The sequence below is a fragment of the Dryobates pubescens genome, chromosome 25 (genome assembly GCF_014839835.1).
Source record: "Dryobates pubescens isolate bDryPub1 chromosome 25, bDryPub1.pri, whole genome shotgun sequence".
Classification (NCBI taxonomy): Eukaryota; Metazoa; Chordata; class Aves; order Piciformes; family Picidae; genus Dryobates; species Dryobates pubescens.
The window spans coordinates 5,089,379-5,116,135 of NC_071636.1; the positions used below are offsets into that span (position 1 = coordinate 5,089,379).

At 61.6% G+C, this 26,757-nt stretch overlaps 2 protein-coding genes across 2 annotated transcripts in view; both read right to left on the reverse strand.

The window, feature by feature from the left end:
* Positions 1-4,140: 4,140 nt before the first annotated feature.
* Positions 4,141-15,256, reverse strand: ASPHD2 (aspartate beta-hydroxylase domain containing 2). The gene is made up of 4 exons (XM_054173061.1): positions 15,107-15,256; positions 9,920-10,981; positions 6,657-6,770; positions 4,141-4,665 (listed from the first exon to the last, which is right to left on the reverse strand). The coding sequence occupies exons 2-4, from the start codon at positions 10,725-10,727 to the stop codon at positions 4,556-4,558; spliced, it is 1,032 nt and encodes a 343-aa protein (XP_054029036.1). The 5' UTR covers positions 10,728-10,981; positions 15,107-15,256; the 3' UTR covers positions 4,141-4,555.
* An 8,946-nt stretch (positions 15,257-24,202) lies between these two features.
* SEZ6L (seizure related 6 homolog like) overlaps positions 24,203-26,757 on the reverse strand; it is a 49,691-nt gene continuing 47,136 nt past the window's right edge. Inside the window, 4 exon segments of the mRNA XM_054173057.1 lie at positions 24,203-24,490; positions 25,263-25,365; positions 26,273-26,387; positions 26,541-26,573. Coding sequence (XP_054029032.1) covers positions 24,461-24,490; positions 25,263-25,365; positions 26,273-26,387; positions 26,541-26,573 — 281 coding nt within the window. The 3' untranslated portion in view covers positions 24,203-24,460.

The window sequence follows — 26,757 nt, forward strand, 5'->3', positions numbered from 1 at the left end:
AATCTCTCTTGCTGGGAAGAATTTCTTCCTCACCTCCAGCCTAAACTTCCCCTGGCACAGCTTGAGACTGTGTCCTCTTGTTCTGGTGCTGGGTGCCTGGGAGAAGAGACCAACCCCCACCTGGCTACAACCTCCCCTCCTCTTCTGCAGTCTGAACTCCAAGCTCACAAAGTGCATCAGCTTGGGTGGAGCCCCTCAGAGGGGAGACCTTGCTCTCTCCAACTCCCTGAAGGGAGGTTGTAGCCAGGTGGGGGTTGGTCTCTTCCCCCAGGCACCCAGCAGCAGAACAAGAGGACACAGTCTCAAGCTGTGCCAGGGCAGGTTTAGGCTGGATGTTAGGAAGAAGTTCTTCATAGAAAGAGAGATTGGCCATTGGGATGTGCTGCCCAGGGAGGTGGTGGAGTCACCGACCCTGAAGGTGTTTAGGAGGAGCCTGGATGGGATGCTTGGTGCCATGGTTTAGTTGATGAGATGGTTAGGGTTAGGGTTAGGGTTAGGGTTAGGGTGGCAGCAGGGCTGTGGCAGCCCTGATCCAGGTTCTCCCTGGGATGCTGTGGAGGTGAGGAAGCCTCAGACCCCCCCCCTGGAGGGGCTGCTCCAGGCAGCTCCAGGCTGCTCGGAAAGCCAAGGGAGGTTCTGCTGCCTCCAGGCTGGGTGTCTGGGGAAGTGGTTGTGTGCTCCAGCAGGAAACATGAGGAAGCTGAAGGGAAACCCCCAAGAGGGCCAGGAGGGAGGAGGGGTTTCTTTTTGGCACAGCAGCGCAGCACAAGCTAGCTGCTTCTGCCTGCTGCCGTCGGGAGCCTGCTGCTGCAATCTGCTGTGCCTTCTGCTGGCAGCCCACAGCTGGGGCCAGCTCCCTTCCCTTTGGCTGCTTCTCTCTGCCCCTTGGCCACCGAGCCCCAGGGCTGCCCTTGGGTCACTGAGGTGAAGGTTGTGTCGGGGTGGGAAGAGCAAAGGAGAGCTCCAGGCCCTCGCCCCGGGGTTGGGGGGGGCTGTGCTGCAGAGAGGATGTGAGCAGAACCAAACTGGGTCAAGTGTGATGAGCTGAGGAGCAGCTGCTGCTGGCCCTGTGGCCTGCCCCAGCACAGCAGAGTGCTGCTGAGGAAGGGCAGGGCTGGGTTCTTTGTGCTGCAGGGGATGCTGCTGGGCGCTGCTCTCGGGGCAGCCCGGCGCCCGCCACCCCAGCGCTGCTCCTGCTGCAGCTGCCTTGCATTGTGTCAGGGTGGGCAGCTGGAGGCATGCTCTGAGGTGCTCGGTTTGAAGGCTGTGGGGCAGGCTGGTGGCCCTGGGTGGAGGCTGGGGGCAGGCTGGGGATGCTCTGTGCTGCCTTGGGCACAGGCAGTGCTCGCCGCTGGGCTCTGCGGGGCCCGGACCGGAGGGGAGCAGAAGATGCAGGGAGGTGCAGAGCAGATGCTCCCTGAGCTCCTGGCAGTGGAGACAGGCAGGCTGGGGAGGTGCTGCCTGTTCAGGGCACAAGTGCCACAGGTCTGGGTGGCTTACAGCACTGCCCTGAGCCTGAGCCCCTCATCTCCTTCCCACCCTGCAGCTCCTGCTTTTCCAGCGCATTGCTGGGGCAGCCAGGGCCCAGCCTTGACTGGCAGAAAAGGAGCTGGGGGTGCTGCTTGACAGCCAGCTGAAGATGAGCCAGAGTGTGCTCAGGTGGCCAAGAAGGCCCCCAGCATCCTGGCCTGGGCACTGCTGAGGCCACCCCTTGAACATTGGCTGCAGTTTTGGGGCCACTCACTCCCCAGAAAGCCATTGAGGGGCTGGAGTGGGGCCAGAAGAGGCCAACAAAGCTGGGGAAGGGTCTGGAGAGCAGGGCTGGGCAGGAGCAGCTGAGGGAGCTGGGGTTCTGGGGACCTTAGAGGCCTTTTCCAAGCCAAATCATTCCCTGATCCTGTGACCAAGGTGATGGTTTTGCATGGCCCTGGCTGAGTCAGAGCAGCAGAATAGAAGAGAATAAACCAGGTTGGAAGAGACCCTCAAGATCATCACATCCAACCTCTCACTCAACACCACCTAATCAACTAAACCATGGCACCAAGCACCCTGCCAAGCCTCCTCCTAAACACCTCCAGGGATGGGGACTCCACCACCTCCCTGGGCAGCACATTCCCATGGCCAATCTCTCTCTCTCTGGGAAGAACTTCTTCCTAACCTCCAGCCTAAACCTCCCCTGGCACAGCTTGAGACTGTGGCCTCTTGCTCTGCTGCTGCTTGCCTGGGAGAAGAGACCAACCCCCACCTGGCTACAACCTCCCTTCAGGGAGCTGTAGAGCGCAAGAAGGTCTCCCCTGAGCCTCCTCTTCTCCAGGCTAAGCAACCCCAGCTCCCTCAGCCTCTCCTCACAGGGCTGTGCTCCAGACCCCTCCCCAGCTTTGTTGCCCTTCTCTGGACACCTTCCAGCACCTCAACATCTTTCCTAAACTGAGGAGCCCAGAACTGGACACAGGACTCAAGGTGTGGCCTGAGCAGTGCTGAGCACAGGGCAGAATGAGCTCCCTGCTCCTGCTGGCCACACTGTTCCTGATGCAGGCCAGGATGCCATTGGCCCTCTTGGCCACCTGGGCACACTGCAGGCTCATGTTCAGCCTGCTCGCAACCAGCCCCCCCAGGTCCCTCTCTGCCTGGCTGCTCTCAGCCACTCTGTCCCCAGCCTGTAGCTCTGCATGGGATTGCTGTGAGCAGAGTGCAGCACCTGGCACTTGGATGTGTTCAATCTCCTGCCCTTGGCCTCTGCCCATCTGCCCAGCCTGGCCAGGTCCCTCTGCAGAGCCTCTCTGCCCTCCAGCAGCTCAACTCCTGCCCCCAGCTTGCTGTCACCTGCAGACTGACTGATGCTGGGCTCAGTGCCCTCATGCAGATCAGCAGCAGGCAGAGGCTCTCCTGTGTTCAGCACAACTGTTTATTGGTAGTCTTTGCTTATCCACTGTATGAATGTCACCACACTGTAGGACAGCCCCCAAGCCTGCTGGCTCCCTCTGGCTCCAGGCCCTCGCTGCCTGCAGCCCTCATGCACCTCAGAGTCTGGCACAGGACAGGTGTAGGGGGAAAAAGGACCTTGGGGTGGGGGTGGGTGGTGGTGTTGCAACTCTCTGCCCTTCTCTTGCAATCTCCTCACTGGAAAACTTGTCAAGAAGCTGGGGGAGGGGGGTTGTGAGGCTGTGTGTCCCCCTCCCCCCCTCCCTGGGCAGAGCACAGAGGCAGAGTGGTCCCCAGAGCTGTGCTAAGGCCACCCAGCCTGGGACAGCCCCTTCCCAACCATGGCAGGGAGCAGCATGGGGTCACCCCCAAAAGCCCCCCCTGGATGCTGAGTGACTCAGGAGCAGGCTGGTGGATGCTGGGCCAGCAGGACACCCAGGGGCTTGAGGGCTCCTTCCTTGGGGGGGGGGGACAGAATTAACCACCCCCAAGCTTTGGAGGCCTTTCCATTGCTGGCAGGAAGAGAGGAGCTGCCTCTCCCTGGGCTCACCCTGGCTGGAGGAAAGGAGAAGATGGAGCAGCAGAGGGAAGAGCAACCTCCTTTCCTCCCTGGCCTTTGCCTGCTGTCAAACCAAAGCCCTGTGCTCGTTCCCAAGGTGTCCCTGCCCCTGGCAGGGCCTTCTCAGCTGGAGCTGTGGAAACCAAAGGTTGCAGATGATGCCAAGAGGGGATTTAGACCCTGGGTCAGATTAGAGAGCTGGGCTTAAGGGGTGCTGTCCCCTCGACAGGGTGGGTGTTGGGATGCTCCTGGGCTTGCTGGGGCTGTGAGGGCAGCCAAGGAGGTGGCATCATGCCCTTCCTCCCTGCCCAGGGGGTAATACAGGTTTCTTGGGGGAGAAGGGACACAGGGGAGGGGGTGGAAGAAAGGAGGGGGAGACAGGGGCTGGGGGCACGCTGGCATGCGAGGGAGGGAGTGGAAGCAAGAGCTCAGAGGCTGCCCTGCCTGCCCCAGCCCCAGCAGCCCCTGGAGCTCACAATGCTCCAGGAGGTGCATTGTGCCCACTGCAGCCCCCCTTCCCCCCCCAGTCCATCCATCCATCCATCCATCCATCCATCCAGGGGCTGCAAGCAGGAGGGGGCCAAGCCGAGCACAAGAGCTTCGGCTGCCTCGCTGCTCTCGGGGTCAGCGTGTTTGTGCCGACCCGTGTGCCGGCCAGGGGGAGCTCCCAGACGATGACAGCCGAACGAGGGCCCCTCGGCTCCGTTCCTCTGCTTCCGAACACCGCAACAAACCACAGTAGCAAGATGAGAGGAGGGCAGGGGCGCGGCGCTGCAGCTAACCGGGGCGGGGAGGCGAGGCGCTGGCGTGGTGGAACGGAACCCCCCGGAGCCGAGGATGGGAGGGAGGTAGGGAGGGAGGGAGGGAGGGAAGGAGGCAGATGGGCGTTGATTCCGCGGCGCGGTTTCCATTTACAAGAGCCCCCAGGAGGGAGCAGCCTGAGGCTGCGATGCTTCCAGCGCGGCAGGCAGCCGGCGCAAGGAGCCGCGGGAGCCCGGCTGGCACTGCCGCCGGCACGGCCGCTGGCACGGCCGCTCCCTGGCTGCCCTCAAACCCGCGACACCGGCGGCGCCGTCATCGTCCCGGGGCGAAGATGAAGTCGAGGGCTTGGCGCTCGGCGGCGGCCACGTTGGGGTGCCACAGGTCCACCATGAAGACCACGCGGGGCCCTTCCTCCGGGGGACCTGGGTGGGATGGAGGAGCAGGGTGACGAGATCCGCGGGGGGGCTCCGCGCTGGGGGGCTGCTGCCCTGCACCCGGCGGCAGGGAAGTGCCTGCCCAGTGCAACCCCAGGAAGCGCCCGGACTGCTGCTCACCGCCTCCATCTCTGCCTGAAAGGAGGCTGGAGCCAGGTGGGGTTGGTCTCTTCTCCCGAGGAACAGAGGAAACAGCCCCAAGCTGCACCAGGAGAGGTTGGGGTTGGACATGAGGAACAATTTCTCCACCCAAAAGGGTTGTCAAGCCCCAGCCCAGGCTGCCCAGGGCAGTGGTGGAGTCCCCGTGCCTGCAGGGGTTCCAAAGCCATGGAGATGTGGTGCTGAGGGCCATGGTTTGGGGGTGCCCTGGCAGTGCTGGGTTATGGAACAGGCACCCCAGGGAGGGGATTGAATCCCCATCCCTGGAGGTGTTCACAGAGGCAGAGATGTGGTGCTGAGGGCCATGGTTTGGGGGTGCCCTGGCAGTGCTGGGTTATGGAACAGGCACCCCAGAGGGGTGATTGAATCCCCATCCCTGGAGGTGTTCACAGAGGCAGAGATGTGGTGCTGAGGGCCATGCTTTAGCCCCAGGGACTCGATGGTCTGAAAGATCTTTTCCACCCACAGCCAATCCGATGGATCTGTGGTTCCTGGGAGCCCAGTGCCTCAAACAGCTGGCACAGGGCTGAGTCCACCCTGCCAAGGTTCTGGGGGGTTCTATGGGCAGCCAGACCTGAAGGTTTCTCCTGGCAGGGCAGCAGATGCTGCTGAGCTCCCCCTCCCTTCAGCTGCATCTCGGAGCCGTGGTGGGAGCTGCCGCTGCGCTGTTCCAGCCCTCCCCAGCCTCAAGCTGAGCTTCCCAATCCCGCAGCAGGGCTGCTGTGGGAGCAGCAGCTTTTGTTCTCCCCCCTGCCTGCAGCAGCTGTGCTCCAGGCTTTCATGCCATGGGTGACTAATGCTGCTTAATCCAGGCGAGCTGGAGCGGAACAGCACCGAGAGAGACACCAAAACAGCCTGGGGTGGAGCTTCTGTCCCTGCACGGGAGACAGCAGCACTGCTGGCACCTCAGCACCCAGCTGCTGCCTTGCATCACAGCTGCTGCAGCAAGAGCCAGAGGGGCCTTCCAGCAACCTGCTCCACTGGGAGCTGTCCCTGCCCATGGCGGGGGGGGGGGTTGGAACTAGAGGATCTTTAAGGTCCCTACCGACCCAGACCAGTCTATGATTCTATGCTGAGGCTGCTGGGTGAGAGTCTGAGCTGCCCAGCAAAGCTCTGGGGGAACATGAGAAGCTCTCCCATGCTGGCAGGGAGGGGATCATCCAGCCCTGTGCTGAGCTACCAGCACTGTGGGCTGTGAAGCAGAAGGGGAGTGAGTCCCAGAGCAGGCTGAGAGTCATAGTCATGGAATAGTTTGGGTTGGAAGAGACCTTTCAGCTCATCCAGTCCAACCATGGACCCAGCACTGCCAGGGCACCACCAAACCATGGCCCTCAGCACCACACCCACATGTCTTTGAAACCCCTTCAGGGATGGAGACTCCACCACTGCCCTGGGCAAGCCTGGGCCAGGCCTTGACAACCCTCCAGGGGAAGAAACTGTTCCTCATGTCCAACCTAAACCTCCCCTGGTGCAACTTGAGGCATTTTCCTCTTGTCCTATCTCTTGTTCCTAGGGTGAAGAGACCACTCCCCACCTGGCTCAAAGCTCCTTTTAGGGATGTGTAGAGAGGAGGGTGCTAAGGGGACTCCTCTGAGCAGCAGGGGCACTGGGATGGATGCTCCAGCCCCCCTGAAGCAGCATGATGGATGAGTCTCATCATGCCAGGAATGGGCCTGCTGCCCTCCCTCCTGCAAGCCAAGGGCAGCAGTGGTGTCATGCCCCCAGGATGAGGTAGCACCATCCCTGCAGGCACCTTGGCAGGAGAAAGGACTGGGCAGAGTTGCCCTCCCCAGCCCCAGGAGCCCCCATGCTGGGCTTACCTTCGTGAAAGGCCGTGTGCAGGAAGGAGTCATCAAAGAGCAGGCAGCGGCCTTCAGCCCAGCACTGAGGCTCACCCCCCACCACCAGCTCGCAGTTGCTGGGTGTCTTCAGACCTTCAGGCACAAAGAGAGAGGACAGGGAGAGTCAGGAGGAGCAGCACATGGTGAGCTCCACGCTGCTGCCCAGTGTTTGCTTCCCTTGGGGGGCAGCAGCAGCAGCGAGCGCTGACATCAGCACACGGAGGTTGGGAAGCATCCTGACAGCTACCCTGGCCCAGGGCACACTGCCAGTGCCAGAGACAGCCTTGTCACGGCTGATGGGTGGCATTTAAAGCATTGACCAGGAGTGTCCATGGGTCAGGTCCCCACACCAAGCAGACCCTCAGGCTGGGCACGGGTGGAGGGAGCACCGAAAGCGGAGCGGAGGCTGTGGGCTCTCATCTGGCTCATCTGTGCTGGTGCTGTGCCCAGATTGCACCTCCTGCAGGTGCCAGCTGCTGCCCAGCCCCTTGCAGGGCAGAGGCATGCAGCAGCCACTGATCTCAGCACATGGCATCATCCAGGGTTCAAAGCAGGCACCGAGCTGGCACTGCACCTGCAAGCTAACCTCTGAGCACGCTGCGGCCCAGCTGCTGCTCCTTTCCTCCCCAGCTGCTGCACCCCGAGGAGCTCAGCGTCCTGGGCATCCTCTTTTGGAGCTGCAGCTACCAGCAAGTCCCCAGAGCCCACAGCCATGGAGGGTGGATGTAGGAAGCCACATTCCTGGGCTATTTTCTAGCTTCAGGAGCCTGCCCTCTGCTCCCCCCCTCCCCAGCTCTGCTGCAGTTCCAGGGCTCTGAGCCTTGTGGGAGGAAACGCTGCACCAGGACTGGAGCAATGGGCTCAGTTCCTGGCTCTGCCATAAGCTCCCTGTTTGACCTTGCATTGCTCAGCATCTGCCTCATCCCTCAGTCCCTTGCACCTGAGATGCTGCCAATTGCTCCCTCCCTGGGACAGAAGCTCAGGTAGGGGGTTGGCAAAGCCCTGGCAGGGAAGAGGATCTGTGGAGGCCACGTGAAGAAGGACAATGCTAGGAATAAAAATGGGTCCCTTCCTAAAATACCAGCACAAGCCAGGCCAGAGGGTTGAGCCCACCACCCCCCCACACACACCAGGAATATCACCCCTGGCAGTGCTGGGGGGGGGGGACACTGGAGCTGGTGCAGAGCCAACAAGCCCCGAGGATGCAGCTGTGGTGGAGAAAGGGGTCAGGGCTCACGTGGGTTGCAAAGAGAAAGGATGCAGCAAAGGAGCTGGAAGGGAGCTGCTGCCAAAGCCAGCGAGCACAGCAGGGGCTCCTGGCTGCCCAGGAGCTCAGAAAGCTTCTCTGCTTCTCCAAGGGCTGCTTCAAAGCCTGCAGAACCCAGAGCCATTTCCCTGCACAACAGCCTCAGCTGGAGATGCTCCAGCTGGAAAAGGAGGAGCTGAGCAGTCAGAGGAGATGGCACCGAGGGGAGGTGGCAGCCAGGGGAGGTGGCAGCCAGCAGCTCTCCCATCGCACCCATACCCCAAGGGACACTGCCCTGTCTCTCAGAGGGGTTGAGCTGGTGCCACTGCTTGGCCCTCTGTGTTCACAGAGCAGTGGTGGGGCTGGGGTAAAGCCTAGAGAGCAGCTTGGCTCTTCTGCCTTTGCAGAGCAAGCTGGCCTGAAAGTGCCTCTTGAATGCATCCATGCCCTGGGCACAGCAGGAGCTGAGCACCAAGGTGGAGAAGCCCCAGGCAGGGTGCTGTGTCCTGGCTGGAGGACCTGAGCAGATGGAGCTGGAAAACATGGAAGGAGAAGGGAATGACCCACATGGCTCATGTCCCTGGGGGGAGGCTGTGCACCAGCTGCAGGGCTGGCACCAGCTCCATGCTGCCAGGGCAAGGGGTGTTTGAGCCACCTCACCTCACTGCCCTCTTCCTGGGAACCTCTCCCAGCCCCTTGCAAGGTGAACCCATCTCCCCAGAGCCACAGAGAGAGGGGAGAGCTGGTGGGCAGGCACTGGGCTACCTCCTGGCACCAGCAAGGGCAGATTCTGGCTCTCCAGCAGCTCCCCAATGCCACAGAGAGAGGGGAGAGCTGGTGGGCAAGCACTGGGCTACTCCTGGCACCAGCAAGGGCACATCCTGCCTCCTTAGGAGCTGGTGGGCAGGCACTGGGCTACCTCCTGGCACCAGCAAGGGCAGATTCTGGCTCTCCAGCAGCACCCCAGATCTGGAGAGCTCCTTGGAGCTGCTCTGAAGGCACAGGCAGTCACCACGGGCTGTGTTTCCCCGGGAGGAGCCGGTTGCAGGAGCCCGTCTGGTGCCTGCCAGCAGGGCCCGTGCGGTGCCACCCCCGGCACGGGCTGCGCCGCGGCAGCGTCCCCGTCCCCGTCCCCGTCCCCGTCCCCGTCCCCGTCCCCGTCCCCGTCCCCGTCCCCGTCCCCGTCCCCACCATCTGTGCCGCCTGGGCTCCGCCCGTCCCCAGCGCCACCGTGCTGCCAGCCCCGCCGGAGGGGAGACCCCGGGCCCCTCCACCCCAGATGTGTACCCCAGATCTGCAGGCAGCCTGACATCGCAGGAGTGGCTGAGCTGCTGGAGGGGCAACACTGGGACACAGATCGGTCCCTGGGGCAGCACCCCGGGGTGCCCTGAAATACCAAGATAAAACTGGGGGGAGGGTGTGTGTGTGCTGCAGAGTGGGGGTCGTTCAGAGACCCCCAGCACAATATCAGCTCCATATCCCACGCTGAACTGGGGATCCTGAACACACTGGGGGAACTGAGCCTACCCTGCCACCAGGGCTCCCAGGTCTCCCTCTGGACCAAAGCAGAGGCACCCGAGGTGGCCCAAGGGCTGCAACCAGTGGCCAAACTGGGAGCACAAGGTTGCAGAAGCGGGGGTTGGCACTAGAAAGATCTTTAAGGTTCCTTCCAACCCAAACCATTCCAGGAATGATCTTTTCCTGGTCTCCTGCACCCAGGCAGGGCTGCAGTGCCAGGGAGCACAAGGCTCCAGAGGTGAAGGTTGGCACTAGAAAGATCTTTAAGGTCCCTTCCACCCCAACCCATTCTATGAACCCACCAATCATTTGCTGCACTCTTGCACCCAGCTGCCGCTCCTCTCCTCCCCCAGGGAGCTCAGCATCCCGGGCGCCCCAACAACCAGCGAGCCCCCGGAGCGCAGCGCAGCGCAGCGCCGCCGGGGGCCGGGCGGAGGCCGGGGGCCGGGCGGAGGCCCCGGGGTGGGCGGGCACTCACCGAGGTGGCAGCGGATGCGGATGTTGGTGGGTCCGTAGTGCTCGGCGATGACGGTGCCCGGGCTGAGCACCGAGATGCAGGCGTTGCCAAAGACGTTGTTGCCAATGCAGGTGCGGAGGCTGCCGAGCAAGCGGTACGTCCGTGGGCATCTCCTGCAGTTCCTGGGCACGCAGGTGCCCTGGTTCACCAGGTAGAAGGTGAACCACTCCCCGCTGGGCGTGCTGTTCACTTTCCATCCTTGCGGGAGGCTGCAGTTTGAGAAAGCTTTGTAGAGGCTCTCGAACTCGCAGAGGATGGTCTGGAAGTTGCGCTCCAGCAACTCCACGTCGTGCTTTTGAGCGTCCCGGGAGAAGTAAGGGGCGGTGGGCAAGTCCGGCAGGAAGAAGACCTCGGGCTTCTGGATGGAGGGCCGGCTGCTGAGGTAGCGGCCCTGCTCGCGGATGCCTTTGTGGATCCTGCCCATGCCCGACCAGGAGTAGCGCTTGGCGTACTCCTGCAGGTTGTGGTAGAGCTTCTGGTTGAGGCCGTCGTGGTGGGCGCAGCGCAGGCACTCGGGCGACTGGCAGTAGGCGAAGCCGTTCTGGACGCCGTCGGCCTCGGCGCCCTGCATCAGGGCGTTGACGGTGGGGTAGGCGCGGGGCTGCTCCCGCCCCACATGGTAGCAGTACCAGACGAAGAGGAGCAGCAGGCAGGCGCCGGCGGCCAGGGCGCCGGCGTCGCAGTCCCGGAAGGATTGGATGGAGGCGGCGACCAAGTCCCGCAGGCCGTCCAGGGAGCAGCTCCAGCCCGGCAGCCACTCGGGAGACATGGTGGTGCGAGGGGGCGGCGGGCGCGGGGCGCTCAGTCCTCCTGCTGCTCCTCCTCCTCCTCCTCCTCGGGGGCACCCACGGCGTGCAGCTGGGCCAGGGCCTGGGGAGAAGGGGCTGCCATGGGGAAGCGGAGCTGCGGTCCTCCCCCGGCGCGCCAGGGAGCTGCTGGCTGCCCAGGGGGTGCCAGCGGTGGGGGTCAGCAGTGAGGTAACCAGAGCATCCTCATCTTGAGAGGTAGGGCAGGAGGGAGGCTCTGGGGAAAGAAAGGCAGAGGTGTTAGAATCAGAGAACTGTGGGGTTGCTTGGGTTGGAAAAGCCCTCTGAGATCACTGGAGCCAAGCTTCAACCCCATGGAACCCAACCTGCAACCCAACACCACCATGGACATCAAACCAGGGCCCAGAGTGCCATGGCCACACATTCCTTGCACACCTGCAGGGCTGGGGACTCCACCACCTCCCTGGGCAGCCTGTTCCAACCCCTGACCACTCTTGCAGCAAAGAAATTTCTCCTCATCTCCAACCTCACCCTCCCTTGGCACTATTTCAGGCTATTTCCTCCTCTCCTTCTATCACCTGAGACTAGGGAGAAGAGACCAACCCCCACCCGGCTCCAGCCTCCTTTCAGGGAGCTGTAGAGAGCAATAAGGTCTCCCCAAAGCCTCCTCTTCTCCAGCCTAAACCACCCCAGTTCCCTCAGCTGCTCCTGATCAGGCCTGCTCACCAACTTCATTGCCCTTAGGAGGGAGGCAGCTTTCCCTTGGGGTCCCTGCAGGGCTCGATGCAGAGGGCACAGCCAGGGCCATGTGCCAGGGCTGTATGGGGCACTCGCTGCTTAGGGAGGGGAGGGGATGATGGGTGAGGAGCCCTCCCCTCATGCCCGGCAGCCCAACCCCATCCCAGCCCGAGAAGATAACCCTCCCCTCCCCACAGCACCTTCCACAAATGCCCAAAGAGAAGGGAAGGGGCAGAGCCAGCCCCTGTGGATGCCCAGGACCGGTCTTCCCTCCTGCTCTCCCCTCCTCCCCCCTCCTTTCTCTGCTGCCATTATCAGCTCTGAAATCTGGCCGATAAGGCAGCTGGGTGAAGCTGGGAGCAGACACTTTAACAGCTCTATCTGGCAGCACATCACTTTATCCCCTCCATCTAAATGCTCTGAAATGAGTCTCCCTCCCCCCCCAGCCTGAGCTGACAGCTCAGAGCCTGCCCAGTCCCCTCAGGCTGCTGGGAGCCCAGGGCTTGGCCAGCCTGGGGAGGGCAGGGCAGCAATGGTGGTGCCATCAGAGGTTGGCTTGTGTGATGGCACCAGCTCCTAGCACCACCACCGCACCCCCAGCCTAAAAAGCAGAGCCTCTCCTCCCTGCCCAGGCTGGGAACGAGTCCCCTGCTCAACCAGCAGCCCTTCTGTCCCTTCTTCAGTGACCTCCAGGCTGCTCTGTCCCACCTCACCACCATCTGGAAAAGCAGCTCTGTGAAGAGGGGAAATGCTCCAGCTCCTCACAGCTCACCAATTCCATCCCTGGGCACCTTGGGGAAGCAAGGGAGTGGGGCAGGCAAGGGAATGGGTGAGAAGTGGAGGTTGGGAGGCACCCTGAGAAGTACCCTGGCCCATGGCACGCTGCCAGCACCGAAGAGGACCTTGCCATGGCTGGTAGGTGGCATTTCAAGCACTGGAGTGCCCACAGGCTGCATCCCCACACCAAGCAGATGCTCAGGCTGGGCACACATGGAGGGTCACAGCCTGCCCTGGAGCACTGAAAAGGAAGGATGTGGGCTCTCATCCAGCTCATCTGTGCTGCTGCTGTGCCCAGATTGCTCCTCTGAAGTATGCCAGCTGCTGCCCAGGTCCCTCACAGGGCAGAGGGCTGCTGGTGGGCAGGAGCTGCAGCACAAACAGCTCTCTAGCTGGGAAGGGTGAAACAAGGAGGACACAGGTAAGCTGCCATGGGAGCAGCAGCAGCAGCATTGGCTGGAAGGAGCAGGATAGGTTTGGTAGCCAGGGAAGCCATCCAAAGCCATCCAAAGCCATCCAAAGCCCTCAAACCTTTCCCAGCTCTCCCTGGCAAGCTCCTGCAGCCTGCTCACGAACCTGCATCTCCCTGCTGATGGCTTCAGCTGGTGGAGCTTTGGCTGAGGACTGACTCTACAGCTGTGGACCCTGTGCAGGGCTGAGGGACAGGCTCTGGGCAGCCCTACACCCCAGGGAGGGACACCCACACAGCCAGCTTCCTCCTGTCCTACTTCCTTGTAGCACACTGCCTGCCTGCCCCGTCCTGGCATCACCATCCACGTGGCACCTCAGCCTCCTGAGAATTTGGAGGTAACTTTCCTCCCTCCCCACCACCTGGCATCCCTCCAGGCACACCGACTGCTCCAGCCCAGGCCACAAAGCCAGTCCCAGGGGTGTTCCCCATGGTTGGCACAATCCCACCACGCTCTTCCACGGTGCCAGAGTGTGCCTGGGAAGGCAGGAAGAGCCCTGGCATGATCCCCCACGGTGCCAGAGCATGCCTGGGAAGGCAGGAAGAGCCCTGGTATGATCCCCCACAGTGCCAGAGCGTGCCTGGGAAGGCAGGAAGAGCCCTGGCATGATCCCTCCATGGCACCAGAGCATGCCCAGGGAGGCAGGCAGAGCCCTGGCACCATCTGTATTCAGATGAGCTGCCTCAGTGCAGCAGCCAGGCTCCTTCAGATGCCAGCTGACAAAGCAGCAGCACAGGATGGGCAAAGCTGGGGCCGGGGGTCTGACACCTTTGGAGTCCCCACGCTGGAGTCGTTCACCCCCCTGCAAAGGTGGCACAGCACAAACACAGCTCTGCTGGGGTCCTGGTGGTGGTGTCAGCAGCTCAAAGGGGAAGAATAAGGGGGCAAACCGAGCAGCAGGAGGTCAGAGCCCCCATGCCCACATGCTGCCTGCCTGGCACTGCAGCCCCACGGCCTTTGGAGCCCCAGGCTGCACACGGAAGCTTCAAGGGAGAGCTTGCTGCAGGGATCCAGCCCAGCAGCTGGCACAAGCAGCCCTGATGCCCAAGCCCACCTTCCACAGCGGCACAGCACGGCCCAAACGCTGGCAGCGCTGCCAGCTGGGTCCTGCTGCTGGGCCGGTGGGTGCCATCAGCCTTCCAGCCCGGCCGCGGGGGGCTGGGCAGCCACACGAAGCGCCCCCGGCCCGAAAGCCACGAGAAGGCTCCTCAGCTCCTGCCAACAAAGCCTGGAACCAGGCAGGGAGGGTGGCATCCATCCCACACCACCCTGAAGTTGTGCAGGACGTGGAGGCGAGCTCGGTGCCAGGCAGCGGCGCCGTTACATAATGAAGGCAGCCAGGCTGCCATGCAGCACAAAGTTGCATCTCGGTGGCTCCGTGGTGGCCCTGCGGTGGCCCCGTGGTGGCCCCTGGAGGCGTCTCCTGGAGGAGGCGGTTTCTGCTCAGCCCAGCCCGGCCGCCGGGCTGTGTGCCGACGAGGACGCCTGCGGTGGGACCGTCCTCGGCTTGGCACAGGTGGCATCGCCTTCGGGAGCGTGGCTGGGTGCAGGAGCTGGGGCGAGGCAGGGCACCGGCTGCTACTACGGAGCTGGAGCGGGGCCAGGCAGCTGCTGGCGCTGCCTTTCCTGCGGCGTGTCCCCAGGGCCGTGTCAGCCACCCGCTGCGACGCTGTCACCTGGTGCCACCGCCGTGGTTGTGTCCCTCGGTGTGGCCGTGCCACCTGGCACGGCTGTGGCACTCGACAGGGCTCTCACACGGCGTGGCTGCATCACCTGGCACGGCTGTGGCACTGGGGCGCGGGGGCATCTCCCGACATGGCCGTGTCACCCGGCACGGCCGTGTCACCCGGCAGGGGCGCATCTCCCGGCGGGGCTGCGTCCCTCGGCATGGCTGTCACCCGGCGTGGCCGTGTCCCTTTGGCGTGGGTGCATATCCCGGTGTGGCTTTGTCACCCAGCGTGTCCGTGTCACCTGGCACGGGTGCCTCAGCCGGCGTGGCTGTGTCACCGGGGCGGCTGCCATCACCCGGTATGGCTTTGTCCCCCGGCGTGGCTTTGTCCCCCAGCATGGCTTTGTCTCACCCGGGGGGTGGGGGGGAGCTGCCATCACACGGCGCGGCTTTGTCCCCCAGCGTGGCCGTGTCACCCGCGGGGCCGCATACCCAGGGGGGTCGCCATCAGCCCCCGTGCCAGCCCTTCCCCACCGCTCCGCTGCCACCTCACCCAGCGCCACGGTGGCACCTGCCCCCGGTGCTGCCACCCAGCGCGGCCGTGGTCACCCGGCCGGCGCCGAGCCCCGGCTGCCCCCCCGGGACTGCCCTCCCCGCCCCGCAATCCCCCTCCCCACACAGCGCGATGCGGTTGAGCTTCGGGGCGATGCACCGCGGCGGTACCGACCTGCAGCCGCCGCCGGTGCGGGGCCGTGCGGGGCCCCCCGGTTCCGCTCCGCGCTCCGCGCTCCGCCGCCGCCGAACCACAACTCCCAGCAGCCCGGGCAGGAGGGGCCCCGCACCGCCCCCGCCGGCACCGGCAGCTGCGGGCCCCGGCCGAGGCACCGCCCGCCCTTTGCGCTACGAACCGGCCCCGGTGCCGGCCCCCGCCCCCGCCCCTCGCCGCGGCCCCGGGGCGGTGCGTCCCGCCCCCCGCCACCGCGCAGCCGGGAGGGGCCGGGGGGGAGCGGCGGGGCTGCGGCATTCCGGTGGGGGGTCCTGGGCAGGGAGGGAATGGGAGAAGTGGAGGGGGTGGGGGGTCCCAGAGGGGAGAATCCATCCCGGGAACAGCGGGATGGGGTAGGGCGGGCGGGGGCACGGGCACCGAGGAGGGCGGCAGCAGCGGGGTGCAAAGGGATGCAGGAGGACGTGGAGGGAAAACTGGCTGCAAGGATAAGAGCGGTGGGGGCCGCAGCGGTCAGGATGCAGGCAATGGTGGTGCCAGGGGTGCTGGTCTCAGAGGGAGCATCCATCCTGGGAACACCGGGATGGGGGGGAGCAGGGGCACCAGGGTCACAGCGGCGTGGGGAGGGGCGTGGAAGGGTTGGGAGGTGGAGAGGAAGTGCGGGGCTGCAGGAGGAGCAGCGGGATGCAGGAGGAAATGGAGGGAAAACTACTCCAAGGCTAAGGGCAGTGGAGGCTGCAGCGGTCAGGATGCAGGGAACGGAGGTGCCAGGGGTGCTGGTCCCAGAGGGAGCATCCATCCTGGGGAGACTGGGGTGTGGGGGGCATGGGCACCAGGGATTGCAGCAGCAGGGATGCAGGAGGTGCAGAGACAGTGAGGGGATGGAAGAGATGCAGGAGGAGCAGAGGGATGCAGGAGGACAGGCAGGGAAAGCTGCTCCAAGGGTATAGTCTGGGGACGCCGGCCCTGGGGATGCCGGCCCTGGGGGTGCTGGTCTCAGGAGTGGGAGCACAGAAGGATACAGGCACCCAGGAGAGAGGTTCGTGGCTGCAGGGACACAGATTAATAGGGATGCAGCAGCTGGGCTGTGCAGGATGCTGGCTGCAGGGAAGGAGGGAGTGCTGGCTGCAGGGATGCAGGCCCCCGGGGCAGCAGCAGCCAGGATGCAGGGCTCGGTGGTGCCTGGGGATGCACACACCCGTGTGTGGCAGCTGGGAATTCCCTGGGAATTCCCTCTGAGAGCCCAGAGGCGGCGGGGGCAGGAGTCACAGAGCCCCAGCAGCCCCCCAGCTGCCGCCCTTGGAGCAGTCTGGGCTGTCCCTTGCCCACTCTGAAGTGCTGCTGGAGGAACAGGTTGCGGTGAGTCCTTTCTGCTTCCTTGCTTTTGTCCTTCCAAGCCCGTTTCCCATTCCCCCCGGGGAATATTGTCAAATCCAGGAGCCCCAAAAAGCAGTCCAGCAGCTCTCCACAGCTCCCCCAGGTGCCGGACGAGCCGCTGGGCCGAGCCGGCTGCAAGCAGATCCCGGCTGCAGGCAGAGCCCTGGCACCGCTGCCCTGCCCTGCCCTGTGGCAGTGCCACGTGGAGCTGCGTGGGCTGTGTCACTGCTCCCAGTGCGGGGGAAGCCCTGCCTGGCTCCCCGGGTTTTGCCATCCGGTGCCTGGCACTGCCAGCCTGCCCATCCTGCCCGGCACAGCTTGAGCTGGGCTGGAGGAAGGTGGACGAAGGGCTGCTCCGTTCGGCCCCTCGGCTGCGTGTGCTGGCTTTGGAGCCAGCTCAGCCCTGGCTGCTGCAGAGCCAAGCTGAGCCTGGTTTTCTGCCCTGGCACAGTTTGCCGTTCCCCTGAGCTCCCAGGGGCGCATTTGCCCCCTGAGTTTGCTCCTGCAGAGCCCTGGCAGCCTGGCGTGTTGCAGCCTGGCAGCGCTGTGTGTTGCAGCACTGCATGTGGCTGGGTGAAAGGAGGAGGAGTTTAGTCCTTCCTGCTCTCTCCCAGACCCCTCTCAGCCCCAGCCCACTCCTCCTGCCTGCTCTTGGCAGAGAGCTCACCCTTCTGCCAGCAGCCATGGACTCTGCCATCTTTTGGTGCCAGGCTCTGGGCTCTCCCATCTTTTCTTCCCTCCATCTGCTCTCTGCTCTTCTCCATGCCCTGCTCCTCAGCTCCACTCCTTGGATGAATCACAGGGGCACAGAATAATAAAGGTTGGAAAAGACCTCTGAGATCATCAGGTCCAACCTCGTGCCCAGTACCTCCATAGCCTTCTCTTGCCTCTGCCTTTAGGATGTCTCCTGCTCCTCACCCTTCGGTGCAGCAGCTCCCTTCCCAGCAGTGCACTGTCTCCAGCAGCTGCTCTGCTCACAGCTTTTCCCCAGTGCTGGGGAGAGGAAGGGGGCTTTGGAGATCTGAGGGTCTGGGATCTCCCTGGTGTGGGTTTCCCCCCCTCCCCTAATGCTGAGCCCACAGCATGCAGCACAGGGGTTCCATGCCCCACACTGGGCTTCCTTGCCCTGTGCCAACCCCATGCTGAGGGTGCATGGACCCTGATGCCCCTTGCTCTGTACTCTCCTGAGCAGCTGGCAGAGATGCTGCCAGGGTGAAGCCTGCTGCCAGCCTCTTCTAGGGGTCTGTGCTCTGCAGGTCCCTCCTCTGCACTACCAGCTGCTCTGCTTTGGTCTGGGTGATGCAGCAGCCTGGGGATCCCAGGGGAGATGCCACCCCTCTGAGGCAGGCAGGCAGGGCCTGGGGATGGAGGGATCCCAGCACCCACCCTGCAGCCAGTACCAGCGGGATGGAGGGATGAGCCCAGCCCCACTGCCAGCACCTGGGCATCAGGAAGGGTCCCTGGGCCCAAGGCAGGGACAACACAGGTCTGTCAGGGGCCAAGTGGGCAGCAGAAGCTGGCACAGGAGCTGTTCCATGGCAGAAGCGCTGGGAACAGCCCTGGGATGTGCCTGGCACGCCTGTGCCAGCGACACCCTGGCAGGAGCCCTGCCTGCCTGGCAGCCTCCTGGCTCCAGTGGTTCCTTCTCCATTTCCCAAGGAGAGCTCCTGGGGCAGCCACCACCCTGTGCCGGCCCCTGAGCCATTGCCAGCACACAGCTGCTGCCAAGGCTGGCCTGGTGCCCTGCCAGGGACAGGATTTCCCAGAGCTGGCACCTGGGGAGGCCTTCCCTGTGCTGCCCAAGCTGGGGAGGCCCACAGCATGCCAGCTTCTGCTCCCTGAAGCCCTGCCAGGCCACCCTGTGCCCAGGGAACGTGCAGCATCCTGAGTGTGGCTTTCCCACTCAGCCCTGTGTCCCTCCCTTGGCGCTTTCAGGGCACCACTCTGCTGCCAGCCCAGCCCTGAGCGCTCCCCACTGTCACCATCTGCCACCCTGCTGCAGCCCAGCTCTGCCCTGAGAGATGCCAGCCCCAAATGGGGCGGGATTGCTGGAATATGACCCCAAAATCGGGAATGGTCCCCAAAATGAGGGAAGATGCAGGACTGGGACCCCCAAAAGATGAAACATGCAGGAATGTGCCCCCAGAATGGGGAAAGATGCAGGAAGATGGCCTCAGAGTGGGAGAAGATGTGGAAACATCACCCCCAAATGTGGGAAGATGTAAGAAGATGACCCCAAAAGGAGGAGAGATGCAGGGATGTGACCTCAGAGTGGGAGAAGACGTGGAAACATCACCCCCAAATGTGGGAAGATGTAAGAAGATGACCCCAAAAGGAGGAGAGATGCAGGGATGTGACCTCAGAGTGGGAGAAGATATGGAAACATGACCCCCAAATGTGGGAAGATGTAAGAAGATGACCCCAAAAGGAGGAGAGATGCAGGGATGTGACCTCAGAGTGGGAGAAGATGTGGAAACATCACCCCCAAATGAGGAAAGATGCAGGACATGGCCCCAAAATGTGGGAGGATGAAGGAATATGACTTCAGAGTGGGAGAAGATGTGGAAGTATGACCCCAAAAGGAGGAGAGACGCAGGAATATGCCCCCAGAATGGGGAAAGATGCAGGGATATGACCTCAGAGTAGGAGCAGATGTGGAAACATGACCCCCCAAATGTGGGAAGATGCAGGAAGATGACCCCAAAAGGAGGAGAGATGCAGGGATGTGACCTCAGAGTGGGAGAAGATGTGGAAACATCACCCCCAAATGAGGAAAGATGCAGGAAGATGACTCCCAAATGGGGGAAGATGCAGGAATGTAGCAAATAAACATCTGGGTGATGTCCTGCTGGGGACCAGGAGCCCCTGCCCCAGATCAAAGCCTCCCTGGGGGCTTTCCTCTTTGTGGAACAGAGACGACTCCGTGCCTGAGGCTGGCTGGGTGGGCACGGGGTGGGGTGTGGGGGTCGGCATGAGCAGGCTGGGGGAGGGGGTGGGGGAAGCAGCAATGGCCACGGCTGCTGCTCCCAGCCAGCTCTTCCTCCACTACACAAAGCCCAGGGCCGAAGATTGGCTCCTGCTTGCACGTCAGCGAGGAGGGACAAGCCCCGGGGGGCTTTGTTAGTGGTTTTGTTGTTGTCGCTGTTGTCGTTTCCTCTCCCCCCCCCCCCCCCCCCCCCACCCCCTCCCCCTTTTGTTTCCCCTCCTTCTTTTTAATTCTCTTGCAATCTCTGTCCAAAAATAACCCAGCCATCCTCCCCCGGGAATGCTCAGCAGCAGCCTCAGCTCCTTTGCAACCCCCCCTCCACCCCCACCCCCAGCCCCTGCAGTCGCCTCGCAGCTGCTAAACGAAGCCGTGAAGGCTCCTGACACATCCCAACCTCTGCCAACAGTCGCAGGGTGAGCTCGGGGGGTGGGTTGTGTGGGAAGGTGAAAGGGGGGGCAAGAAGCACACCCCCCCACCCCCCCATTTTCCTGGCTGGGTGGCAGATGCCCCTAGGAGAGGCAGGGTGGTAGGTGGGCTGCATGTCCTTGTCCCTCCCCAGCAGTCATCGGCACTGCCTTGGCACTGCCAGGGAAAACCTGGGACACTGCAGGCATCCAGGAACTGGGTTTTAAAGGAGGGATTTCCCTGCAGCGGTGCTCCTCGGGGAGGCGCTGAGAGCTGCCGTGCCACCACCATGCAACCCACCGGTGCCCCCGGGCAGGAGCACGCCCTGGGCAGGCACGATGCTTGTGTACTCCCTAGAGATGTGCCAGCGCCTGGCTGACTGCTGGAGGGAGGGGAGGGAAACCTCCTGGAAGTGGGGGGCACAGGGTAGACACAAATCCTTGCTCCAGTAGCTCGTTCTGGGGCGGGGGGCGGGGGGGGAACACACGACTCCCAGGGAGCTCCAGGGGGATTTTGCCCACCCAGCTCTGAGCCGAGCTGTGGCCCTCTGCTGGCACTTCAGGGGTGTAGGATGTAGGTGGCGCGGAGCTGATTGGGGGTCGGGCAACGCTGCCCCCCCACCCCCCACCCCCAGTGTTGTTCCCTCTGTGGTTTGGGGCAGCTGGCACACGATGGTCACCGGGGTGAGCAGGGCATGGGCAAGTGGGGTCCCCGAAGGTGCTGGTGAGGCACCTTCTCTGTGTGACATGGCCATGGGTGTCCAGTGGGGTCCCCGTGCCTCTGGGCAGGACCCAGCCCTCCCTCTCCCCCCCCCCCCGCCCCGCTGCAGCTGGGCTGGCCCAGGCGATGCTCAGGGAAGGGGCGAGGATGGCTTTGGGGAGGCTGCTGCCTCCCGTGGGGCATCCCATGGAAGACAGCTGTCCCCAGGGGCCACGCCAGCTCACCCCCTGCCCTGACAGCTCCCAGCCAGCTACGGACCAGCACGAGGGCAGGATTTGACCCCGGGGAGCCGCGCTCAGAGCCGAGCCAGAGGCACTGGGCCACTGCCGTAGCCCAGGGCGTGTGCCAGGCTCAGCTCTCACCTTCTGCTCTGCCGCAGGAGGCCCAGGGCCGTGCTCCACACCTGCAAACTCCCCAACCCCCCTCCCCCCAGCAGCAAGGACGACGGGAGAAGCCGAGGAGCAGGGACGTGGGGAGGGGGACGCCGAAGGCTTCCCACGGCAGCACTTTGGTCATGTTCAAAAATATTTAATCCCAGCAATTTTCACATTGTTCTTATAAAAACAGACAGGTAGGAAGGGCAAGGAGATGCTTCAGTACAGGGTCGTTTGGGGTGGGTTTTTTTGGCACTTTTCTTTTTTTCCTCTTCTTTTTTTTTGTTCTTTTTTTTTTCCTATTTTGTTTTTTTTCCTCCTCTTTTTGTCCTTCTTTTCCTCCTCTTTTTGTCCTTTTTTTCCTCCTCTTTTTGCTCTTTTTTTCCTCCTGTTTTTGCTCTTTTTTCCTTCTCTTTTGCTCTTTTTTCCTCTCCTTTTTATTCTCTTTTCCCCTCTTCTTTTTGCTCTTTTTTTCCCTATTTTGTTCCTTTTTTTCCTCTTCCTTTTGCTCTTTTTTCTCTTATTGTTGTTCTTTTTCCCCCTCTTCTTTTTGTTCTTTTCCCCCTATTTTGTTCTTTTCCCCCCTCTTCTTTTTTATTCTTTTTTTATCTTCTTTTTGTTCTTTTTTCCCCTATTTTGTTCTTTTTTCCCCTCTTCTTTTTATTCTTTTTTTCCTCTTATTTTTGTTCTTTTTTTCCTCTTGTTTCTTTTGTTCTTTTTCCTCTTATTTTTGTTCTTTTTTCCTCCTCTTTTTGTTGGTTTTTGTTCTCTTTTAATCTTCTTCTTGTTCTTTTTTTCTCTTCTTTTTTTCCCCCTCTTCTTTTTGTTCCTTTTCCCTCTTATTTTTGTACCTTTTTCCTCTTCTTTTTTTGTTCTTTTTTTCCTCTTCTTTTTGTTCTTTTTTTCTCTTTTTGTTCTTCTTTTCCTATTTTGTTCTTTTTTCCTCTTCTTTTTGCTCTTTTTCCTCTTCTTTTTTGTTCATTTTTTTCTCCTTTTTTTCTTTTTCTTCCTCTTCTTTTTGTCCCTTTTCCCTCTTCTTTTTCTTCTTTTTTTTCCTTCTTCTTTTTGTTCTTTTTTCCTCTTCTTTTAGTTATTTTTTTTCTTCTTTTTGTTCTTTTTTTAATCTTCTTTTTTTTCTCTTCTTTTAGTTATTTTTTCTTCTTCTTTTTGTTCTTTTTTTATCTTCTTTTTTTTCCCTCCTCTCTCTCTTCTTTTTTGTTCATTTTTCCTCTTCTTTTTACTCTTTTTTTCCTCTTCTTTTTGTTCTTTTTTTGACTTGTTTTGTTGTTGTTGTTTTGGTTTGGCTTTCTCTGTTTTGTTTTAACCTTTCCAAATTACAAACAACACATTCATTGATATTTGAAAGGAAACAAACAAACAAACAAACAAATTAAACGACCAACCCAGCCCCTAACTCTCAGCTGTACACTGCAGAGAGGCCACCAACCACCCTTCCTCCACCCCCAAACCAATCCAGCCTCCTGTGGTCACTCTTTGCTGCTCTACAAGGACAAAATAAATACACCAGCAGCCAAGGACACTCTTGGTGGCTTCACTGCCCTCCCCAGGGCCTGGCTGAGGGGGGTTGGGGGCTCAGGGAGGAGATGATTTTGGGGATAGGTGTCAGCCCCACCAGTGCCTGGCTCTGGGCAGGGGGGGAAGGCAGCAAAGGAGCGTGGGGGGTGGTGCTGAGGCTCAAAGTGGTGGTGGGACCAGCTTGGATGGGCTGATTTCTGCCTGCTCTGCTCACTCTGGGCTCATCTCCTGTGCCAGAGCCTGCCCACGCTGCCTGCCTGCCTCTCCTTCCCCAGTACACCTCCGCCTTCCTCCCCTGCCCCTCTCCTTCTCCTGCCCAGCTGGCACCCAGCAAAGTGCCAACCCTGGGGGCTTCAAGTGGGAGCTGCAGATCCCAACAAGGTGCCCACCCTGGGGGCTTCAAGTGAGAGCTGAAGATCCCAACAAGGTGCCCACCCTGGGGGCTTCAAGTGGGAGCTGCAGATCCCAACAAGGTGCCCACCCTGAGGGCTTCAAGTGAGAGCTGCAGATCCCAGCAAAGTGCCCACCCTGAGGGCTTCAAGTGAGAGCTGCAGATCCCAGCAAAGTGCCCACCCTGGGGGCTTCAAGTGGGAGCTGCAGATCCCAGCAAAGTGCCAACCCCAGGAGCTTTGGGTGGGAGCTGCAGATCCCAACAAGGTGCCCACCCTGAGGGCTTCAAGTGAGAGCTGCAGATCCCAGCAAAGTGCCCACCCTGGGGGCTTCAAGTGAGAGCTGCAGATCCCAGCAAAGTGCCCACCCTGGGGGCTTCAAGTGGGAGCTGCAGATCCCAGCAAAGTGCCAACCCCAGGAGCTTCAGAGGGGAGCTGCAGACCCTCGAGGGTCTGGGCAGGAGGTGCTGGGTGGGCTGTGCTGCCCCAATCTCTGTCCAGTGCCATGCCACCAGGCAGAGAGCCCAGTCCATCCTGCTCACCCAGAGATGCTACCAGGGGGCAAGGGATGCGCTCCAGCCCTTGGTGGGACCAGGGTTGTCCTGGCAAGGGTCACGGTGTTACCAAAGAGGAACAGCTGGCATGAGCAAAGGGGCACTGGCTGCTCCCAGTGCCCAGGGGGGTTTCCCACAGCTCCCAGTGCTGGGTGCCACTGCTTGATGCCGCTCCCTAGAGCGCCAAGGCCTGGCTCTCTGCCTCTCCAGCAGCCAAAGCAAAGGAGGCAAAGCAAAGCAGCAGGAAGCTCGGTGCCCGGCCGCGCCGGGCTGGCGGCACACGGGGCTCCACACCGGCTGGCACCTTCCCCCCCAGCTGGCACCTTTCCCCCCCAGCTGGCACCTTTCCCCCCCGGCTGGCACCTTTCCCCAGCTTCCCCACAGCCAGAAAGGGTCCCCGGGCTGGTGGCACAGGAGCCCACCAAGCCCCCGGGGCGCAGATCCCGCTGGGGGAAGCTGGGAGCTGCGGGATGGGGCAGGGCTGGGCAAGGCGGCCGGGAACCCCGTGGCAAGCCCTGTGCCCACCTCGGCTGCCAGCAATCAACCTCAGGCTCTTGCAACGGAGACGTTTTTAATCGGTAACAACATCAGAACTGCAAAAAATCTCCCCCCACACACCCCCCCTCCCTGCTCCCCCCAGCCCCAACCCCCACCCCCTGCTGGGGCAGTGCCAGGGGATGTGTCCCTCCCCTCCCCTCTCCCCGCCGTGCCAGCCTGTCCTCACCGGTCCGGGGCGGTGCCCGCCCCCCCCCCCCCCCCGCTGGTGCCTGCCCCCAGGGCTCCCATCGCGGTTTAAATAGAATAAATACAGTGAAGAAAAGAGGGAAATCTTCCAGAAAAGAGGCAAAAAAGAAAGAACAGGAAAGACAACAGCAGGGCCGGGGCGGGGGGAGGGGGAGGGGGAGGGGGGGTGTCGGGGGTCTGACCAACGCCACGCTGGGCTCTGGATTAGTTACTGAGGAGGTTTCTAGGAGGGCACATCGAGTTGGCAGCTGGAGAAGCCCTTCCCGCCGGCCTTAGATCGACACCTCGTATTCTCTGGTTTCCTGCGAGGGAGGAGAAGCCAGGTGAGGGCAGCAGCTGCCTGCCAGGGTAACCTCCCCCTGCCCAAAGCCCAGAGAAACCCCTGGGGTTGTGGTGCTGCTGGGGGGATGATGCTCTCTCCCCTGGGACTTGAGCCCACCCAGCTTCCCACTTCCCTATCAGCACGGCTGGAGATGTCCTATCCCTTAGGATGGAGGCTCCTGCTTCCAATCAGCATGGCTGGAGTTGTTCTAACCCTTGGGATGGAGGCTCCTGCTTCCAATCAGCATGGCTGGAGTTGTTCTAACCCTTGGGATGGAGGCTGCTGCTTCCAATCAGCACGGCTGGAGTTGTTCTAACCCTTGGGATGGAGGCTCCTGCTTCCAATCAGCATGGCTGGAGTTGTTCTAACCCTTGGGATGGAGGCTTCTGCTTCCAGAGCAGCATGGCTGGAGTTGTTCTAACCCTTGGGATGGAGCCTCCTGCTTCCAGAGCAGCATGGCTGGAGTTGTCCTATCCCTTGGGGTGGAGCCTTGTGCTCCTGTATCAGGATGACTGGACTTGCCCTGTCCCTTGGGAGAGAGCCTCCTGCTCCCATCTCAGGCTGGGCTGACTCATCCTATCACTCAGACTGGAGCCTTCCACTCCCATAGAAGGATGCCTGGGACTTCATCCTATCCCTTGGGCCGAAGCCTCCCTCCCACTGCCAGGACTATTGCTGCACCCCCAGCGAGAGAGACCCCAGCTTTGCCGTTGGGGTGGCCCCCAGGGAGGAGTGGGCAGGGCAGGACTCACCCCTGTCTCATAGATGGGGTTGTCAAACTCGGTCTCTACGGTGATCTGGCTGTAGGGGTGGGAGTACATGAGGGGCAGGCGGAGGCTGGAGTAGTACCGACACCTGCGGGGGGCACACCACAGTCACCGGGCTGCACGACCCCCCCCCCCAGCCCCCAGCCTCCCACAGCCCTCCACTGCAGCTCCCCAGGCTCCCCAGAGCAGGAGCTCAGTGCCCAGCTCCCCAGGCTCCCCAGAGCAGGAGCTCAGTGCCCAGCTCCCCAGGAACCCCAGAACAGGAGCTCAGTGCCCAGCTCCCCAGGCTCCCCAGAGCAGGAGCTCAGTGCCCAGCTCCCCAGGGATCCCAGAGCAGGAGCTCAGTGCCCAGCTCCCCAGGCTCCCCAGAGCAGGAGCTCAGTGCCCAGCTCCCCAGGACCCTGCCTGAGGTGGGCACAGGGGACATAGTGATGCTGAGCCAGCCCTGGCCATCACACAGAACCAACCAATGGTATTGGTTGGAAGGGACCTCAAAGACCATCTAGTTCCAAGCCCCTGCCATAGGCAGGGACACCTCCTACCAGCCCAGGTTGCTCAAGGCCTCATCCAGCCTGGCCTTGAACACCTCAACCTCCCTGGGCAACCTGTGCCAGTGTCTCCCTGCCCTCACTGGGGAGAATTTCTTCCTGATATCCAATCTAAATCTCCCCTCTTGCAGCTCCAAGCCATTGCCCCTTGTCCTGGCACTCCCAGCCCTCGTCAAAGTCCCTCCCCAGCCCTCCCGCAGCCCCTTCGGGTACTGCAAGGCTGCTGCCCTGGAGCTGTCTCTTCTCCAGGCTGAGCAGCCCCCAACTCTCCCAGCCTGTCCCCCACAAGGGAGGCTCTCCAGCCCTCTGATCATCCTCCTGGCCTCCCCCAGCAGCAGTTCCATATCCTTCTTATGCCGGGGGCGGGGAGGGCGCCAGAGCTGGACGCAGTCCTCCATCCCCCACAGGGTTAACCCCCAGCCCTCCAGCCTCGAGTGCAGGTCCCACCTTGTGAGATAGATGTATGCTCCTCCCAGCAGCAAGGAGATGATCAGCACGGGGATGAATATGGCCAGGGCCATATTGCCTCCCTCCAGTGATGTCTCTGCAGCAGCTTCTGCTACTGAAAGAACAAGATCCGTTATGGTGGTGCTCACCAGCACCTCACGGTGCTTCCCCCTTCCACCTCTGCTCTTCCCCCTCCCTCCCTGGGCTCCACACAGATTCTGGGTGAGGGTCCTGTGGAAGGCTCATCCACCAAAGGCTTGTCACTCACCTTCCAGAGCATGTTCAAAGCTGTCTTGATTCACTGGAAGAGAAATGGGAGAGTTGCTGCTACGTAACCGGGCTTGGCGGGGTGCTGGCAGCTGTTGCCTGCACGGGGAGCCCAGGTCTGGGGTCTCCTCGCCCCCTTTGGTCCCAAGATGAGCTGCAGGCTCGGGTTTTAGTGAGCTCTCAGGCTTTCTACATGGGTCTGAGCAGGCTGGGCAAGC